At 46.6% G+C, this 20,739-nt stretch overlaps 1 protein-coding gene across 1 annotated transcript in view; it reads left to right on the plus strand.

The window, feature by feature from the left end:
- Positions 1-16,966: 16,966 nt before the first annotated feature.
- The window catches only part of ABCG1 (ATP binding cassette subfamily G member 1), a gene marked incomplete at its 3' end in the record, with an annotated part of 51,457 nt that continues 47,684 nt past the window's right edge, over positions 16,967-20,739 (plus strand). The window contains exon 1 of the mRNA XM_079705301.1: positions 16,967-17,091. Coding sequence (XP_079561427.1) covers positions 17,050-17,091 — 42 coding nt within the window. The 5' untranslated portion in view covers positions 16,967-17,049. The remainder of the gene's footprint in view (positions 17,092-20,739) is intronic.

Here is a 20,739-nt window from a genome sequence, read left to right on the forward strand (position 1 = left end):
ACAAATAACTCAATTTCATTTCTTTTTATGGCTGAGTAATATTCCATTGTATTCATGTGCCACATCTTCTTTATCCATTCATCTGTCGATGGACAGTTTGTATTTTTTACAGATCTTTTCCTGTAATTGATATGTAGTCTCATAGCATTGTGGTCGGAAAAGATATTTGATATGATTTCAATTTTCTTAAATTTACCAAGGCTTGATTTGTGACCCCAGATATGATCTATCTTGGAGAATGTTCCATGAGCACTTGAGAAGAAAATGTTTTCTGTTGTTTTTGGATGGAATGTCCTATAAATATCAATTAAGTCCATCTTGTTTAATGTGTCACTTAAAGCTGGTGTTTCCTTATTTATTTTCATTTTGGATGATCTGTCCATTGGTGAAAGTGGGGTGTTAAAGTCCCCCACTATGATCGTGTTACTGTCAATTTCCCCTTTTATGGCTGTTAGCATTTGCCTTATGTATTGAGGTGCTCCTATGTTGGGTGCATAAATATTTACAATTGTTATATCTTCTTCTTGGATCGATCCCTTGATCATTATGTAGTGTCCTTCTTTGTCTCTTGTAATAGTCTCTATTTTAAAGTCTATTTTGTCTGGTATGAGAATTGCTACTCCAGGTGTCTTTATTCCGTTTACTTTTATTATTATCCTGTAGACCTTGATGAATTACAGTTTTTGCTGTAATTGTGTTCAATGTGTGTTATAAAAAATTCCACCATGTTCACAAATGCAAAATCTATCATCTGACTAAAAGTGGGAAATACCTAGATTTTACACTTGGTCAATCTGTAGACAGACAGGTAGTGGGTGCTTTTTTATGCCAGTAACCTGGGAGGGAGCAAAACTGCCCTTTAGTAACCTCACTCGCTTCCTGTTTTCTACAGTAACAGTTACACTGGGCAATGTTATTACACATATATTGCATCATGCCTATTTTATAATAATTCTCCTTGTAGTATGAAACAGAAACTGAATCATGGTTTGGGGTTTGGGGTTTTTCACATGTCTACAGTGGTGACAGCTGAAACCTGCCCTACATAAGGCAGGGGCTTCTTCCCTTTATTAGTTGCAAAATAAATATACTTCACCTCAGAGGGATCTGTTTTGCAGCAGAAGGGCTCCTTGGGAAGTGTTTATATCTAAGCTGTGGGTAAGTCACTGACAAAAGGCATTTTACGAAAAAAATTTTAATATAAATTCATGGAGTAAATGTAACTAACTTGATGTGTATCAGGGAAAATATGTCATGTCTCCTAGTACACGCAGCCAACAGGAATGTGGAATTTGAACTTTGATGTAAAGTGTCTGTGACTTAAGTCAGCCAGTCAACAAATAGTGGAGAGCCTCCTAGGAGGCAGGTACCTGCTAGATGTTGGGGACCAGTGGGAACCAGTCAGAGTGACTCCATCTTCTGGATCCAGAGACTAGTGGGGGACAGGACAAATGTGTAAATTCAGATGAGTTAAGAGTCAGCAAAAATATTTTTTTCCAGTTGTATTGAGAAATCATCGATATATAATATTATATTAGTTTAAGGTGAACAAGATAATGATTTGATATAGGTATAGATTGCCACATGATTACCACAATAAGTTTAGTTAACATCCGTCACCTCACATAGTTACAGATGTTTTTTCTTGTGATGAGACCTTTTAAGATTTATTCTCTTATCAATTTTCAAATATACAATACAGTATTATTAACTCTAGTCACCATGCTGTACATTAGATCCCCAGGACTTATTTATCTTACAACTGGAAGTTTTTACCTTTAGCCACCATATTGATGTCTTCATATTTAATACTGAAATGCATCATTCTGAGGTTGGTGACAATGTTCCTTTGTACAGTTATCCACATATTTTTTCTTTGCAGGATATCCCACACAGCAGTTCATCCTAGGAGGCAAAGAAGAATAAAGCCACTTGGCCAGATGGTGAGCAGTGAAAGCAGTGGAGGAGGGAGTGGTGGGGGAGATGGAGGGTCAGGGTCTCAAGATGCGGAAAATGTTAGACGCATACGAAACACCCTCTCTTCTCGGCTCCCAGGCACCTTACCTACCCTATCTTAGTCAACCACCACAGTGGTACTCTTTTTATTCCCATTTTACCAATGAAGATGAAGGCTTTGAGAGGTTAGGGACCAGCTCAGCACCACAGACGGCCAGTGATGGGGCTGCCATCCCACCCACGTCTGTCTGCCTGCAGATGCCTGGGCGTGGGTGCGCGTGCACACACACACACGCTCAGAGCTCTAGTGAGGGGGAATAGCATCATCCCTGGTCTTCACCTTCTCAAGTTGACAGGTGACAAAGAATGGTCACAAACAGGCCCTTGCCCTGCAGCCCAGTTGTCTGGTTCCAGGTGAGCTGAAGCCCTCTCAGTCCGGGTCCTCCCCCTGTCCACCTCCAAAGCTCCTCCGCACACTTTCTTGCTCCTGATACTACATGTAACTCCCCCAGCTGCCAGAGTGGCCTCACTCAGGACTGCCCTGTGACTTGAAAAAATTAACGTTTGTACTTTGAGGCAGTTGTAGTTGTAAGAAAGAACACAGAGAGATCCCATGTAGCCTTTACCTTGTTTCCCCCCGTGGTAACACTTGTAATACTGTAGCACAGTTTTATTACAACTGGGATGCTGACCTTGATACAGCCCAGATACAGAACATTCCATACACACAGAGATGCCGCTTATGGCCCCCTTATAGTCACATCATCTGTCCTTCCACTCCATCCCCTCCTTAACCTCTGACAGTCACTAACTGCTTCCCCACTTGTATAATTTTGTCATTTCAAGAATCTTATATCAGTGGAACCACACAATATGTACCCTCTTGGGATTGGCTTTTCCATGAGAATTCTCTGCTGATGCATCCAGGTTGTTGCATGTATCAATAGTTGATTCCTTTTTATGGCTAAGTAATGTTCCATGGTGTGGATGGACCACACTTGGTTTAACTTTCACCTGTTGAAGGACATCTGGGTTGTTGGCAGGTTTTGGTTATTACACATAAAACTGCTGTAAACATCTGTGTACAGATTTTTGTGTGAGTGTACGTTTTTGTGTCTCTGGGATAAATGTCCAGTAGTGCAATGGCTGGGTCGAATGGTAGTTGCATGCTCAGTTTTTGAAGAAACTACCACACTGCTTTCCAGAGTGGCTGTATATTTTATGTTCCCACTATCATAAGGTACTAGTGGTCCAGCTTATCTACATACTCCAATTTGGTGGTGGTGCAACATTTTTTATCTTAGCCATTCCTACAGGTATGTAGTGCCCTCTAATTGTGATTTTAACTTGCATTTCTTTAATGGTTAATGATGCTGAGCTTCTGTTCATGTGCTTATTTGCTTTATGGATATCTTTTGGGGTGAAAAATCTATTCATGTCTTTTGCCCATTTTCTAATTGGATTGTTTGGGTTTTTTCACTGTTGAGTTTTGAGAGTGCTTTATACATTCTAGATACTAGTTCTTTGTTGGATATGAGGTTTAGACCTTTTTTCTCCCAGTCTGTAGCTTGTTTTTTCATCTTTCTAACAGGGTCTTTGTCCAAATCAAGGTTTTTCATATTGATGTAGTTCAATTTACTAATGTTTTATTCCATGGATCATGTTTTTGATATTTAAAACCTCCTTGCCTGGCCCTAGATCCCAGATTTTCTCCTACTTTTTTCTGAAAGGGTTTATTGTTTTACATTTAAATATGTGATCCATTTTGAGTTGTTTTTTTTTTTTTTTTTTGCGGTACGCGGGCCTCTCACTGTTGTGGCCTCTCCCACTGCGGAGCACAGGCTCCGGACGCGCAGGCTCAGCGGCCATGGCTCACGGGCCCAGCCGCTCCGCGGCATGTGGGATCTTCCCAGACCGGGGCACGAACCCGCGTCTTCTGCATCGGCAGGCGGACTCTCAACCACTGCGCCACCAGGGAAGCCCTTGAGTTAATATTTACATAAGGCATGAGACTTAGACCCAGTTTCTTTTTCTTTCTGCCTATGGATGTCCAGTTGCTTCAGCACTATTTATTGAAAAAGCTGTCCTTCCCCCACTGAAGTGCTTTGAACCTATGTCAAAATCAGCTGGGCATGTTTGTGTGGGTACAGTTCCAGAGTTCCTATTCTGCTCCATTGATCTTTGTGTCTCTCCCTTTGCCAATACCAAACAGTCTTGATTCCGGTAGCTATAATTAGTCTTGAAATCAGGTAGAACAATTTCCCCTACCTTATTCTTCTTCCATAAAAAATGTTTTAACTATTCTAACTCTAAGGAAAAGTCTTTTCCAAAAATTTTAGACTGCTCTTGTTTATGTCTACAAAAAAAATGTTGGGATTTTGATAGGAATTGTACCAAACCTATATATCAATCTGAGAATAATTTACATCTTTACTATGTTAAGTCTTCCAACCCATGAACATGATCTGTCTCTCCATTTTCAAAGATTTTCTTTGATTTCTTCCATTACCATTTTGTAGTTTTTAGTACACAAGCCCTCTACATGTTTTCATTAAGTTTATTCCTAAGTATTTACTTTTGTTTGAACAATTGTAAATGACACACTATTGTTAATATCAGTGTCCATATGTTCATTGCTAGGATATAGAAATAAAATTTATTTTTGTACATTTATCTTATATCCTGCAACCTTGCTGGTCTCACTTATTGTTCTAGGAGTGTTTTTGTTGATTCCTTGGAATTTCCTACGAAGACAAGGATGTCATTTGCAGATGGAGACAGTTTTATATTCTCCTTTCCAATCTGTATGCCTTTTACTTCATTTTTCCTTAGCACAGTGGCTAGAAATTCCAGTGCTATGTTGAATAAGAGTGGTGATTGCATTATTCTTTATCTTAAGGGGAAAGCATTCAGTCTTTCACCATTCATTAGAATGTTAGCTGTAGGTTTCTTATAGATGTTCTTTGTCAAGTTAAGGAAGTAGCCCTCTATTCCTCTTTTCCTGATAGAATTTTTAAAAAAATAATAAATGGGTGTTGAATTCTGCCAAGTGGCAAGATCATGTGATTTTTCTTCTTTACTCAGTTAATACAATGTACTACATTAAGTGACTTTCAAAAATTGAAGCAGCCTGGTATGCCTAGAATAAACCCCACTTGAGCATATACTTAAGTTTTAAAATATATTGTTGAATTCTACTTTCTAATATTTTGTTAAGGATTTTTGCATCTATATTTATAAGGGATATTGGTCTGTAGTTTTCTTTTTTTTACTATCATTGTCTGGTGCCAGAGTAATACTAGCCAAATTAAATGAATTGGGAAATATTTCTTCCTAAGCCATCTGGGCCTGGAGAGTTCTTTATTTGGTGTTTTAAAATTATTAATTTAATTTCCTTAATAGTTATAGGGCTATTCAAATAACCTATTTTATGTTCAGTGAATTGTAGTTTTTTGAGGAATTGGTTCATTTCATCTAAGTTGTCAAAACTATGTGTGTAGAGTTATTCATACTCTTCTCTGATTACCCTTTGGATGCCTGTGGGATATGTAATGATATCCCCTGTTCCATCTTTAATATTGGTAATTTGTGTCCTCTCTCTCTCTCTTTTTTTTTTTGTCAATCTTGATAGAGTTTTGTCAATTATATTGATCATTTCTAAGAACCAGCTTTGTGTTTCATTGACTTTCTTTAATGTTCTTCTATTTTTAATTTGATTGATTTCTGCTCTTATCTTGATTATTTTCTTTTGGCTTATTTAGCTCTTTTGTTTTCTACATTCCTGAGGTGGGAGTTTAGATTATTGATTTGAAACTTTTAGATTATTGATTTGAAAAAGTTTCATTTGGATCAGAAAACACACTCTGTATAATTTCAGTTCTTTTATGTTTGTTGAGGTTTGTCTTATGGCCCAGGATAGAGTCTGTCTTGCCATATGTTCTAGGAACATTTGAAAAGAATGTGTATTCTCCTGTTGTTGGGTGGAGTGTTCTATAAATGTTATTGGATCCTCTTGTCCAGTGGTGTTGTTAAGTACTTCTATATACTTGCTGATTTTCTGTCTAGTTGTTCTAGCAATTATTGAGAGAGGGGTGTTGAAATGTCCAACTGTAATTGTCGGTTTATCTATTTCTCTTTTCAGTTCTATCAGTTTTTGCTTCACATATTTTATAGTTGTTTGGTTCATGCATATTTAGAATTGCTATATTTTCACGGTGGATTGGTCATTTTATAATTATATAATGTCCCTTTCTATGTCTGGAATTTTCTTTGCCTGAAGTCTACTTTATCTGGTATTAATATAGCCATCCTTGATTTCTTTTGATTAATATTTGCACGATACACCATTTCCATCTTTTTACTTTCAAGCTGCTTATAACACTATATTTGAAGCAAATTTCTTATAGATAGTATGTAGTTGGGACATGTTTTTAACCCACTCTGCCAATCATTCTGTTTTTTTGATTGGTGTAGTCTATTTACATTTAATGTAAATACTAACACGGTACACTTAGGTATGCATTTAAATTTTTGTTTTCCCTGTGTTCTCTCTTTTTCAGTGCCCTGCTTTCTTTTTTCTGCTCTCATGTTTATTGTTATCTATATAACTCCTTCTTGGGACTTGAACATTTTTAAAAATTCCATTTTGATTTATCTATAGTGTTTTTGAGTGTACCTCTGTATAGCTCTTTTACTGGTTTCTTGGTATTTTATTACATATACATGACTTATCAGTCTACTGGGGTTATAGTTTTATAAGTTTGAGTGCTGTGTAGAAATCTTACCTCCCTTTATATGTATTTACTCTCCTTTGTTTATAATATAATTGTCCTAACTATTTACACACATTTAGAAGCACATCGGAGAGTATTACAATTTTTGCTTTAACCAGCAAACAAAATTTGGAAAATTCAATAGCAGAAGGAAAATCCACCTTACTTACTCATTTTCATTTATAGTGTTCTCTCTTCCTCCTTGATGTGCAAAGTTTCCTTATTTTACCATTTTATTTATGTTTAAAGAACTTCCTTTAACTTTTCTTTTATGGTATGTCTACTGGTGACAAATTCTCTTAGTTTTCCTTCTTCTGAGAATGTCTTGATTTCCCCTTCATTCCTGGATATTTTTCCTGGATATAGGAATCTGAGTTGGCAGGTTTTTTTCTTTCAACAAGTGAAAAGTGTTGCGCTAATTCCTTCTGACCTCTATTATTTTTAATGAGAAATCTGCTGTCATTGGAGTGGCTTTTCCTCTCCAGGTAAGATACCATGTCTCTCTCACTGCCTTCAAGACTTCTTCTTTGTCTTTAGTTCTCAGAAGTTTGACTATAGTGTGTCTTGTAGATTGCTTTGGGTTATCATGTTTGGAGTTCACCCAACTTCTTGAATCTGTAGGTTTCTGTCTTCTGCCAAATTTAGGAAGTTTTTTGCCATTATTTCTTTGAGTACATTTTCAGCCTCCCAACCCCCTTCTGGGACTGTCAGATCTTCTGTTAGATCTTCTGTTATGGTCCCACAGGTCCCTCAGACTCTGCTCAATTTTTGTACAGCCTATTTTCCCTATGTTGTTCAGACTGGGTAATTTATATTGTTCTGCTTTCCAATTCATCGATTCTTTCCTTTCCCCCCTCCATTCTGCTGTTGAGCCCATCCACTGAGTTTTTCATTTTGGTTATTGTATTTTTCAGTTCTAAAATTTCCATTTTATTCTTCTTTACATTTTCTATTTCTCTGTTGAGACTTTCTATTTTTTTATTTGTTGGGTAATTGTGACATTTTTTCATCTTGGTGTTGGCATCTATTGATTGGCTTTTTTTTTTCATTTAAATTGTGATTCTCTCTCTCTCTCTCTCTTTTTTTTAATGTTTCTGAAAAGATCTTTATTCCAACAGGGCTCTTTATAGCAGTTAATTTCTTTTTAACATCTTTATTGGAGTATAACTGCTTTACAATGGTGTGTTAGTTTCTGCTTTATAACAAAGTGAATCAGCTACACATATACATATATCCCCATATCTCCTCCCTCTTGCGTCTCCCTCCCACCCTCCAAATCCCACCCCTCTAGGAGGTCACAAAGCACCAAGCTGATCTCCCTGTGCTATGTGGCTGCTTCCCACTAGCTATCTATTTTACATTTGGTAGTGTATATATGTCCATGCCACTCTCTCACTTCGTCCCAGCTTACCCTTCCCCCTCCCTGTGTCCTCAAGTCCATTTTCTACATCTGTCTTTATTCCTGTCCTGCCCCTATGTTCTTCAGAACCTTTTTTTTTTTAGATTCCATATATATGTGTTAGCATATGGTATTTATTTTTCTCTTTCTGACTTACTTCACTTGGTGTGACAGACTCTAGGTCCATCCACCTCACTACAAATAAGTCAATTTCATTTCTTTTTATGGCTGAGTAATATTCCATTGTATACATGTCTCACATCTTCTTTATCCATTCATCTGTCAATGGACACTTAGGTTGCTTCCATGTTCTGGCTATTGTAAATAGAGCTGCAATGAACATTGTGGTATATGACTCTTTTTGAATTATGGTTTTCTCAGGGTGTATGTCCAGTAGTGGGATTTCTGGGTCTTATGGTAGTTCTATTTTTAGTTTTTTAAGGAACCTCCATACTGTTCTCCATAGTGGCTGTATCAATTTACAGTCCCACCAACAGTGCAAGAGGGTTCCCTCTTCTCCACACCCCCTCCAGCATTTATGGTTTGTAGATTTTTTTATGATGGCCATTCTGACTGGTGTGAGGTGATACCTCATTGTAGTTTTGATTTACATTTCCCTAATGATTAGTGATATTGAGCATCCTTTCATGTGTTTGTTGGCAATCTGTATATCTTCTTTGGAGAAATGTCTGTTTAGGTCTTCTGTCCATTTTTGGATTGGGTTTTTTTGATATTGATATAGCAGTTAATTTTAGAATTAAAATGAGCAAAAATTCAAAGAGTCATGCTCCAATTATAAATCTCTGCTATCTAAATTGTGATTCCCTTGGGTTTTAGTTGATGAATGATTTTTGATGGAAACCTAGATATTTTTGGTATTATGTTACAAGATGCTAGATCTTATTTAAGCCTTCTGTTTTAGCCTTCTGTTTGTTCAGCCTTTTTTGATATCCAAGGGAGGGACTCCTCGTTACTGCTGGGAAGGGCTGGAGTCCTGGCTCTCCACCTGGTCACCACCCACAACTCCCTGGCTGGGAGAGGTGAACCTCATTACTGCTCCCCACATGCTATCTACTGGCATCATGGCTTGGGGTATTGTGTTCTTGTTACCACTGAATGGTGGCGAGAGTCCTGATTCTGCTGGGGCTCCTCAGCCACCACCCCCGTGAAAAGGGGAGGGGCTCCTCATTCCTGCCAGTAGGGGTATGGTCCAGACTCCCTGTTTGGCCTGCTCCCACACCATTTTAACTGGAGATGGGGCAGGTTTTGGTGCCTCATTACAGCTTGAGGAGGGTGGACATCTTGACTCCCCTTTCATCTTTGCTGGTGTGGGTGGTGCGGGGAGTTGATTGCGTGGTATTTGGCTGGAATAGAGCAGTAATTGTCTACAAATTTTCTATAGTGCTAGGCTGCTCCTTTTCTATTCCCGTGGTGAGAGAGGATAGTCTTTTGTGGGGGCTTTTGTTGTTCATGTCCATTGGCACTTCCAGGTTATTGCTTTCTTCAGCGGAAAGTCTGAAGACTATCTATGTGGCAAAAAGAAAACCCGGGACCTCACCATAGTGTGCTTCCTTATGTCCCAGGGTCCTGACCACCCTGCCTTCTCCTCTCCACCTTTCAGAGTCTCCTTGTGTTTGTTTGGCATAATGTCCAGAGTTTTTAGTTGTGTTGGGGGGAAGAAGAGAGAAAAGCATGTCTACTCCATCTCCCTACTAGCTTGCCTGTGACTTTTAAAAGATTGAACTTGGACTTCTTGTAGCTCTCTCCCTATTTGAAGTAGGTTTGGGTTATTCTCAACAAACATTTGGCAGCTGTAAAAAAGGGGCTCAGCGGGAGTCGGGAGAGCTGGGTCCTTGCCTGGACATCATGGTCCTGGGCAGGTTTCAAACCTCATACTCCATCTCCTTATTTTCTGTGGCAGGAAATAATTTGCTAAAATAATCTCTGACACTGATTTCCCTGCTCAAGCTATTTTCCCTTAAAAAGTAGCTAAGACTTTTTTTTATTATTATTATTAAATTGATTCTCTCTCACTCTGGGGACTTTTGAGTTGCAGGGCTCTGCCCAGAAGTTTCTAAGCATGCAGAAGATAATCTCCGTAACCAGACTTTTGCTTTCCAAAGCCAGGGCTCAGCAAAGTGACCGCCAGGTCTTCCTGGAGGAGAGGGGATGGGATGGAGCTGGGGCTCTGGAGGGGAGAGGCAGGAGGTAGAGGAAGCATTTTCCAGGCCTGGAGAGGGGAGAGGTGGGTGGGCAGACGCCAGGAGAGCTCAGTTGTCTTGTGGAGGCAAGAGGGCTTCTGCCCGTGGCCAGGATGCTGAGCACACTGAACTTGAGCTGTGGTCTTTGGAGGCGTGGAGAGTCTCTTTGTGTCCCCGGGGGCATGGCCTGTCCTGCATCTGTGGCTTGGGAATCAAATTCACACGTGTTTCAGTGATGACATCTGCCCTGCGACCCCGCAGGGGTGTTCTGAGCATCACAGAGGGTAATGCATGTTACAGCATTTTTCAAACCATTAGATGGCATCATCGAATGGATCCGGGTAGGGGTTGCTTTGTAGGATGGAGCACATGGAGTCTGGGAGGGCAGCTTCCCAGAGGACAAGTGGGTGCCCAGTGGCCTGGGAGTTCCAGCTATGTCCCAGCTGGGACCTTTTGTGGGGGAAGGAGGCCTCTGGTAATTTTCCAGTGTCCGCCTCTGAGACTTCTCTCCTAACCTTCAGCTTTGAAGGTCATCTCATTGCCAGATGCTATTCCCTCTTCATTTGTCTCCTGCATCTTTCCGACCACTCTGTGTTCCTGGTTAACAGAAGGAAGCAGACATAATCTGTTTGCAACGGTGAACTTGCCTCTTGCTAACCTAGCTTATGAAATACTTACTTGCCTTGTCCTCTCCCTGCTTCATCTCAACCTTCCTTCCTACCCTCTGGGCTCTTCCCTCTCTCTCCTTCCACTCTGCGCTGCACTCTCAGCAGATGGCCCCTCCTCCGCTCCCACCTCCGGGCAGGCTGGGGAGGGAGGGGTCCCCCTCTGGAGCTGGGCTGGCGCCCACACGTGATGGAAGCTGGAGGAGTCAGGAGGGCCAGCAAACTAGGGATCAAGCAAACCACAGAGAGGGGAATAACGTTGCTTTAAAATACGCCAATTTACAGAGTCCCCATTTAGTGTGTGACTGGACCTCAGGCTGTCACCCTCCCTGACGGACTGTCTCTGTGTCTGTCTGCCCACGTGCTCCCCTTTCTACCCTTTCGCCGTCAAGGGCTAAGACACCTGTTCTTACTACTTAAGGGTCTTTTTTCTTTCCCTCCCCCCTCTTCCTTCTTTCCTGTGTTCCTCCCTCCCTCCCTCCCACCTCCTCTCTCTGTCTTTCTCATTCTCTCTCTCTCTCTTCCTTTTTAAAAGTGGAGGCAATGGCTTCTTTGTGAACAGAGCTAGAAAAGGCCTGATGGTCACTAATTCTCTGCTAACACAAGTGGAAGTGTCAGAGAAGCCGAGAAGGCAGGGGCCATGACCCGAAGGCAGGTCTCCAGCCCAGACAAAGGCAAGTGTCCCCCAGCGACGCCTCCGGTACCTGTTGTGTTGTCGTGAGCCTGGGGATATAATAGGGCAGGGTTCCTCCTCACCCCCCCCTCCCAGGAGTCCCCACCCTGTCTCCCACCACTGCCAGCCTGGGGAAGGGACTAGCCCCTCTTTATTACTGGCTGTGGCGGCACCAGATTTTGCTTTCATTTGACTGAAAACATTTACTTTCAGAGTCAGAGCTTTCGGTTGTAAAAAGCAAGCAAGCAAACAAACACTCCCCTACACCACGCCTCCAGAATCAAGTTTGGTGAGGCTTTGGGGAAAGAAATCCCATACACCCACATATTGCCGCAGTGCAGGGGTCGACGTGGTGAGAGGAGCTGGGGACGGGGCAGGGGGGCCAGGCTTCTGTGGGGTTTTATTTTCCTCTGGGAAATGGTGGGGTACCAGAGAAGTTCCCCTGGTGGAACATGGCAGGGCAGGCACTTTCCACACTGGGGGCTTCATGCACACTGGAAACAGCCGGGCCGGGGGACCCAGAGGGATGGGGGTGGGAGGTATCGACCAAATAGCTGATGAGCCGGGACAAAATCCCTTACCAGGCACCGTTCTTGGGGCTGGAGATCCATCAGTGGATGGACGTTCCTTCCGGCATGGAGCTTACATTCTCAAGGGGTATGGTGGGCAGTAAGCACAATCAATAGTAGATTAATTATGTGATATGTGATGCCCAGATTACAAGGGGGCATAGCATTGGGGATGAGGCAGCTTGGGGGGATGCAACTGCAGATATCAAGTCTCTAGGGTGGGACACCTGAAAGACTGACTCCAAAAGGGCTGGACTGCGGTAGACCAAGAGGCCCCTGTGGCACCAGTTTGCCTCTGGCAGCGTCTCCCTTAAACTACATAGTGAGAGTTCCTCTAACTATTTACAAAATAGTTGAGCTCATGGAACAAGTTAAAAACATACCCAATTTAGATAAGAATGTCAGCTTTCCAATCTCTCCCGTTACTCTCTGACCACACCTGAGGCCTCGTTTCCCCCATCTCATCCACCCTGGGTTCCCAGCGTTGAGGCCGCATTCCAGTGAAACAGGTATTTCTGTCTGCTGAAAGGCATGGCTGAAATTGTAGGTCTTGGGAGGAAAACAAAGCTCAGGTTGGTGGAGCTCTGCAGTCGAACAGAAGAAAGTCGGCTGAGCAGGGTCCACGTAGGTTAATCACTTAGGTTAATTCAGAGCTGGCCACCCTGTAGTCAGAGAAGGCTCAAGGTCAAATTATCGAAAGCCAGATCACCCAGATGTGAAGAAGACGGTGTTCATTAGATTTCTTCCTTGCCAGCTGAGAGTGGTGAGGCTGGGAAGCCATGGGATGTGCCCAAAGGTTCCTCTGGAGGCATCAGAGACCTTTTGTTCTGGACCTCCAGTACTGGGGCCATTCAAGATGCCGAGCCATGCTCACCCCCTGTGGCCAGCTCCCTGCAGAAGTACACCTGGGTCAATGCCCAGGCCTGCCGCAAGGCCACCTGGACATCTGATTTACCTGTACCCGCCCCCCCCTCCCCAGGCACCAAGAGCGGAATCCTTGCACCAGAGACGAAGACCTCAGGGCGTCCCCTCCATTACCCAGCCTCGGGGGCTGTACGTCTGGCATAGATAAATTGGACACTCCTTAACATGGGATTTGGGGGATAAAGTGCAAACCAGGCAACTGAAACTACACAATTACAAGGAAAATGAATTGAGTCGGCTGCTGATTGCGTCCACTGACCTGCTTGCTCCCAGGACATCAGGCAGTTGGCTCTGCAGCATGGTAGCAGGTCCTTACCAACAATTTGAGGGAGCAAAGGCTCGTTAGAGAGCGGAGGAGTTACCTGGAGTAGGTGTTCGGGTGTGGACCCCAAGTTTCACAGGGGACACTGAGAAAACGGAACTCACAGAGAGAAAGGTGAGCAGGAAGAAGCGGCATCTTCTACAGAACAATGTCGGAGGGACGAGGCATGATTTGTCCAGGGAAGCTAAGGCCTGGAGAGAAATATGGCGCCATGACTGAAGAGCTCAAGTCCTGTTGTGTGGGGGCGGGGCTCCCTGGCACGGTGGAACACGGAGCCCTCGGGGCGACAGGGAGTCCCATTAGGCACAGGGACCGCTCCCAGCAATGACAACTACTTCAAACTGGTACGGGCTGCCCTTTGAGGCAGAAAGTGTTTTCCCACTGGACATTCTCAAGCCCAGCCTGGTCCACCTGCCTGTGATATCCTGTCGAAATTCCTGCTGGGGTTGGGGTCTGGACTGGGCAGTCCTGTGATGAGCTCCTCTTATGTTTGCCTGCCTGGCACCCACACTGGGCTCTGAGTTCCCCAAAATGGCCTTGAGGAAGCACCCATGTCCCAATCTTTCTGCATGTTTCCATTAGGGCCGACATTCCCTTTGGGCTGTTTGGTTCCCTGGGATTCAAGCCAGGCCAGTCAGTGTTTGGTTCCCCCTCACTGGGCATCACGGCTGGTTGCCAGCTGATGAAACCCAGTCCCCTAAAACCAAGTTCCTTTACCAAGTTTACGATTCATCTCTCATCCAAAACTTCATGCCCTTTCTGTCCCCTCTGGCCTCAAGCCTGGGCTATAACAACACTAACCACCAGAGTCCGATGCTTAAGGTTGCTGTTGTCCATCGTTAACGTACTGAAATTGCTGTTATAGATTCATCATTAACGTACAAACTCGGGTCATTTCGCCAGGGCAAGGTGAGCTCACAGACCCCTGAGCCGGGGACCACCTGGGACACCCTGACTCCCAAAGCCATGATTCAGAAATGTCACAAGACAAAGATTCACCCCAGCTTCTTTGTTCTTCCCCTTAAACACATCCCCCAACCCAAAGACCAGGTGGGAGCGGCTCTGAGGCTCGTCTCCCTGTCCCTCACTTGATGCCCTGCAATTAATGCTGCACTTTCCTTCACCACAACCCAGTGTCAGTAGATTGGCTTTGCTGTGTGGAGGCGAGTGGACCCGGATTTGGTTTGGTAACACTGATGGGATGCAGGCTTGGAGCTGCCAGGAGGGCCATGGTGACAGCCTCGCGGAGCAGAAAGCCAGCAGATGGAAGGCAGAGCCATGCAGAGAGCTAGAGATCAAGGGCTGAAAACCCAGAATGGGTGCTTGGTCCTGGCAGGCCTGAAAGCAGTGCACCCTGAGCCTTCCCTTTAGCCATTTGGAGCGGAGTTTTGGTCACTTACAACCCAAAGTCCCAATAGCAATGTCACAGATCCGACCTACTTTACCATTTGCTTATTCTCAGATTTGGCTCAAGGGGGATACATTAGTAAGGGTTAGAACTGGAGTGCTAGCTATGTGCCACGCACCGTGGAGAGCACTTGACAGGCGCTATCTCCCATGTGGCTGAGATGATTATTACCCCAATGTATAGATGTATAAGTGGGACCCTTTCCATGCCTGTAAGTGGAAAGCCAGCAGCTCAAGCCATGGGAATAAGGACCCACTTTATCACTGTCTGCCCTCTCTGGCTTCCTCCTAGGCTCTACGTATTGTCCCCCTGGCCATTCCCAGGAGCCCGGCGAGCATCGCCTTACACTTCTGGTTCCTGACCAACCACTGACCAGATCGCATGGTGTAGAACTGGGGGCAAGGGGAGTTCCAGAAGGAAATTCTGAACACATTCCTAGCAGCATGGGGAATGGATATTGGGCAGAGAATAGATGCCAGTGCAACAGGACCATGCTGTCACTTGTCCCAGCCACACAGCTGGGCAGTGACCAGCCGGGTTCTCATAGAGAATCTCTCTCCAGCCGCGTTCTGTGTCTTTCTCCCCTGCTTTATGTCCCATCTGCCCCTGGAGCAAGTGGTGGGCTTCAGTGCCGGCCACCAATCCTGGGTTCCAGAGATGAGGCACCTCTGTCTCCGCCTTTTGGCCTAAACTCTCCCAGGGAGGTTTGTGGGTTTGAATCCTCTTTCTAGAACATTCAGAGTTTGTTGGCCTCCCTGTTCAGCACGCTTAAGGCACCACACAGCCCCGTGGGCCCAGCATGTAGAGGGTGGCACCTGGAAATGCAGCAGTCAGATTTCCTAACGATAGAATAGAGGTAATGTGTGGACTCTTCAAGTGAACTATGCAGACAAAAGCAGGGCCCTCTCTCCCTTGAAATCATACATTATACCACCTAGTCCTCCTTTGATTTGAGGGGAGAATTTGCCTATGGCCATCAGGCTGTGGTGTGAAGCCCTCCTGCCTGGCATGAAAAGCCATGCTCTCTTTCTAGGTGAGGAGAAGGACAGGGGCTTAGTTCATCTGAGGGGTAGTGGGGAGGGGCGATCCAGGTGTGCTGGATGGGAGAAGAGATGCATTCCTACCTGTGGTCCCCACATGCAAACCACTGAATAAAAGCATTAGCCTCTGAGACTGGGAGTAAGGAATGTCTTATCACCATGGTTACTGGGAAATGGTCCCACTTATATATAATAAGGGCTTTAGCAGAGGCCAGGCCATCTGATGCTCCCATCTGGGGCCAAAAGACAGGGTGTCTGAAGTGTCACTCCTTATGAAGTTACATGAACACAGCTCTGGGCCAGGTGCTGGGCCACGTGCTGGGAACACCGTATCTGAAAAAAAAAAAAAAAGGCTTTTCTTTTTGGTTGGGGTCGGGGGGTGGGAGCCAGGGGAGGGCAGAGTCCTGGCCATCTTCACCTAGTCACCCCTTTGTTACCCGGCACTTGGCTCTGCGTCTGGCACACAGCAATGCTGCATTAATGAGTGAGTGTGCTGCCTCAGTATGGGGATACCACCCCAGATATGGAGCTGCAGTGGCGGGGAAGGGGGCGTTGGAGCGGCCATCTCTCCTTTAGCTCTCACGCTCCTACGTGGCAGAGAGATACCCAACAAGGAAAAAAGTGCCCCTCCACCCTCCCCCGCCAGACGCCTCCCCTGGCCCCCTCTGGCCCAGCACTGCAGGCTTTGAGGTGGCAGTCCTGGAGGGGTACCCGAGCTGCCTGACCGCAGGGGGCCCGGGGTCGCTGGCCCAGGCCCAGCGAGTTTCCGAACTCGGCGCCTCCGGGGCCAGGGCGGACCCTCGGCACCTGCCAGGCCTGCGGCGTGGGCACCGAGAGGAGCGGGACTGCCTAGAACTGGGCCAGCCGCGCCGCACAGGAGCAAAACAAGAGCACGCGCACCTGCCGGCTCCGCCCCGCCCCTGCGCGCCGGCCAATCGCGGGTCGCGGGCGGGGCCGGCGCGGGCGGGTCGTGGGCGGGGCCGGGGCCCCAGCTGCGGCCCGAGCCGGAGCCAGAGTCCGCGACCGGCGCAGCCGCCGAGCCTAGGGCGAGCACAGCCTCTTGCCCGCCGCCCGTCCCCGCCACCCGCAGCCTCGTCCCCGCCGCCGCCGCCCCCGGGGCATGGCCTGTCTGACGGCCGCTTTCTCGGTCGGCACCGCCATGGTGAGTGAGCGCATCCTTCGGCCCCGGGGCTTGGTTCTGTTCTCTAGGAGAATAAAAAACCCACAAAGACCAGCACCCTCACCCTGACACCTGTCCCCGGAGCCCCGGGAGAGGCGCCCGACTCCCATCGCCCCCCGCCCTGGCTACCTGGCTCCTCGGGATGCCCCTTGCAGCCGAGGATGCGGGGAAGGCGGAGGGGCCAGGACAGGCAGGGAGGAAGGAGGCCAGGAGCCCCACACGTGTACTGATGGCCTTGACCTCGTCTGCCTCCGGCTGAGGGACCTGGGGCCTGGGGCCCCGGAGTGTACTGGGGCGGGGCGGCAGCCTGGGCCAGAGGGAAAGGGGGCCCCATCCCTCTGCCGGCGCGTGCGGCCAGAGCCTGCGGAGCGGGCGCCTCTCGCGCTACTCTCCGGAGCACCGGCACTGTCTGGGGGAACAAAAGAGAGAGGCGGTGGAGAGCCGGAGCCCGTGCTGTCCCTTCGCCCTCGGGGACAGCCTCTCCCGGACCTGCTCAGAAGGGGGCGGCGGAGTCATGGGGAGGCAGATGAGGGGCGAGCCTGGGTACCTCTGGCCACATTTCTGCACCCTGTAGAGAGAATAGGGTGGGGACAGAGGCACGCATCTCACTTTTCCCAAGGGTGCCAGCTCCGAAGGGGGACCACCGGCTGCAGGCGCATCCTTTGCTAGACACTATTACAGTAAGTGCTGTTCCTCTGAGTGGTCAAGAGTCTCCTCTTGCCGCTTTAAAATATCTCCATAAAGTCACATTAGGAAACAAACAAACAAACTAGCCATCGTCTCACCCATCCTAGGGCCCTTCATTTCTGTGCCTAGCACGCCGACAGTGCAGTTCGGTACCTCTGGACCGATTTCAGGTCATCTAAAGTACAAATAGAAAGCATTCCGTATTCCAAGCCCTCTCACCCTCCCTATCCATCCGCCTTCTATCCTCTGCCTATGTATTTACTATCCTGCTAGTCACTTCCCTTGAGCTGTAACCCCACCGTGCACATCGGTTTTCACCTCCACCCCTCGCCTTTATTTCATTTTTAGCATCCTGTATTTGAAGTCAGCAGAGCTCAGCAGGATTTGACCGACAGTTACCTCTTGCCTTGAGCTCAAGAAAAAAAAAAAAAAAAGTAGCCGGGTTTCTGCGCATGCTCTGCTCTGACAACTGCATCCTATGATTCCAAACAGGTTACTGTAGAACATACCGAGCCTCGGCAGCCCATTACATAATGATTTTGTGTAAACCGATAGAATGGGGCCTCGGACACATTAAGGAGGTTGGTAGAGCAGGAAAAAGCCATGGGCAGGGGGACCCACAGGCCGGGTCCCATCTCTAGGCATGTTCTGCCTTTATGACTTAGCTTCTTACATATAAGAGGGATCGAAAAATGAAAGAGGCAGTCCCCTCCTCATGACATTTGCTTTTATCTGGTTGCATGTTTGGGTAACACTTGGCCATTCTTCATTTTACCCGTGTTCATTTCTTTGGGATTCCTAAGTGATGGTGGCAATAGAAAATGAAGGAAGTTACTCTTGTTAGCTGTGGGTAAAGAAAGTTTCAGGTCTTGGAGATACTGGGTAACTAACTCTTGAATCCCTTTCAAAGCTGCAAAAGTAGCTCATACATGTGGGACAATAATGACTCAGAATGTTTTAAGGGACAGGTGTTTTTATGTCAAGATATTTTGGATGTTAACGTTATGGTTTGAGACAGCCCCAGAACTCAGGTGTTTCGTTCGTGTGGAGGTGCTAAGGGCTGAGCTCATTTTTTCAGAGAATGTAGTTTTGTGTGAAGACCATTCTCCCTGAAAACCTTGTGCTTTTTTGTTTTTAATTTAAAAAATTCTACCCAAGTCATAAACAGAGCCCTTGGGAGATACCCAGGATCCTAAACTTTGCTCTGCGGTCCAGCCCGGGGCTGGCTGCCAGGTGTGAGTCTGGAGAAGGTGCCTTGGAGGATGGAAGAAGCACCCACATGGTGTTTCAGAGTCCCTGAGCTGGGCTGGGCAGGGCAGGCAAGGGCTCCCAATGGGACTGGTATTTGGGGCTGTTGGAAGCCAGATTTTGGAGACAATGAGGTTGGCATTCTGAGTGACCATGCCAGTGACACCTACCCTTTGCTTAGTTAAGGGTGTGATGTTTGGGTTCTTTTCCCTTAGGCGGTGGCCTTGAGGATTCTGGACCAGTACGTTTTCCTCTTATGTGCCCAGGGTCCCAGGGAGGGATCTGCCCTTCAACCGCAGGGTCTGCTGGTCTAGGTGGGCACCATAGCTGGCAGCAGTGAGAGAAGTGAGAGTGCATGCCTGGAGCCTGCGAGTTCCTCTTGGCTTTCCTCCCTTCCCCAAGATGCTGTGGGGAAAGTTTCTATCTCCAACTGGACTTCCCTGGGTAAAGAGAGTGAAGCAGCCTCACAATGGCTCAGGGGCTCTCTGACCATTAGAGACCCTCCCCAGCTAAACAAGCATCTCAATATATTAGCATTCAAACTGAAATCAGTGCCCAAGAAAATATTCTTACCAACAGCAGTCAGGAACAGTCCAAATAGGGTCTCCTCTGCATTCCACACCTGTGAATGGACTCACTAGTATTTACCATTTATTACGCAGCACAAATTATGTGTGGAAGGGGAGGTCAAAGACAATGCTTCAGCAAGATAGGGAAGCAAACAAAGAAAGGGAAAGAGTGGGGAGGGAGGATGTATTTGTTTCATCTTTAATGAACTCAGGAGGCTCAGGACAAGCTAGCTGTAACCTACATCGCCGGCGGCTCTCATCTGAGGATGTGTTTCCAGAGAGCTGGTCTATTTTGGAGTGACAGCCACTGCCACCCATCAGACAGGATTTCAGGATTTTATTAATTGGACACCCATGGCGGAAAGGTGGGTGATGGCATGCACCGCTTTGGTGTCAGTTGCTTTGGGGGTAGGGTTGTGTGGTCCCCCATTCTCTTGTGGATTTCCCTGCAAGGGACGGGGGCTGGGATGACCCAGGGTCCACTACAGCTTGCCTACAGAAAGCCAAGCAACGTCCCGGCGCTGCTGGGGACTGTTTGGGAGGACCCGTGCAGGCAGGGAAGCCGCACAGAGCTGGACCCCAGCTTGGCTACTTCTTAACGGTGGGGGTCTCAGGCAGGTAAGGTGGTATCCTCGTGAAATGGAGCGGCAGAGGGTCATACCCCACCCGGCCCCCGCCCCCGGAGAGCTGTGGAGACAGAGGAGGAGTAATCTGTGCAGTCTGGAGTTTAATGAGCGCACTGTAATCGTGCATTGCTGAATGAATAGTCACTACTGTTCATAATTGCTTACCTACTACGCGGGAGGTATTAATGCAAAACTGTAAATAGTAAGTACGAGCCTCTGGCTTCACCCTCTCGCTCCCAAATCAGTTTACTCCCCCGGCTTTGTCCCACTGGCCCGTCCATTTGTCTCCCTCCCCACTGCCCCCCGCTGGTGAAGGCCACTCACCTCCCCACTGCAGGCTCTGCTGCAGGAGACGGTTCTCACCGGCCCGCTGGTCTGCTACTTCCGCCTTGAGATGCCTCCGCGGCCTGCAGAGACCTCGGGATAAAGTGCACAGCCCTTAACAAGCTTTGCAAGCCCTCCACCGTGCGGACCCCGTGTGCCTCGCTAGTCCCACCTTG

Source organism: Hyperoodon ampullatus (assembly GCF_949752795.1).
Source record: "Hyperoodon ampullatus genome assembly, chromosome: 5".
NCBI lineage: Eukaryota > Metazoa > Chordata > Mammalia > Artiodactyla > Ziphiidae > Hyperoodon > Hyperoodon ampullatus.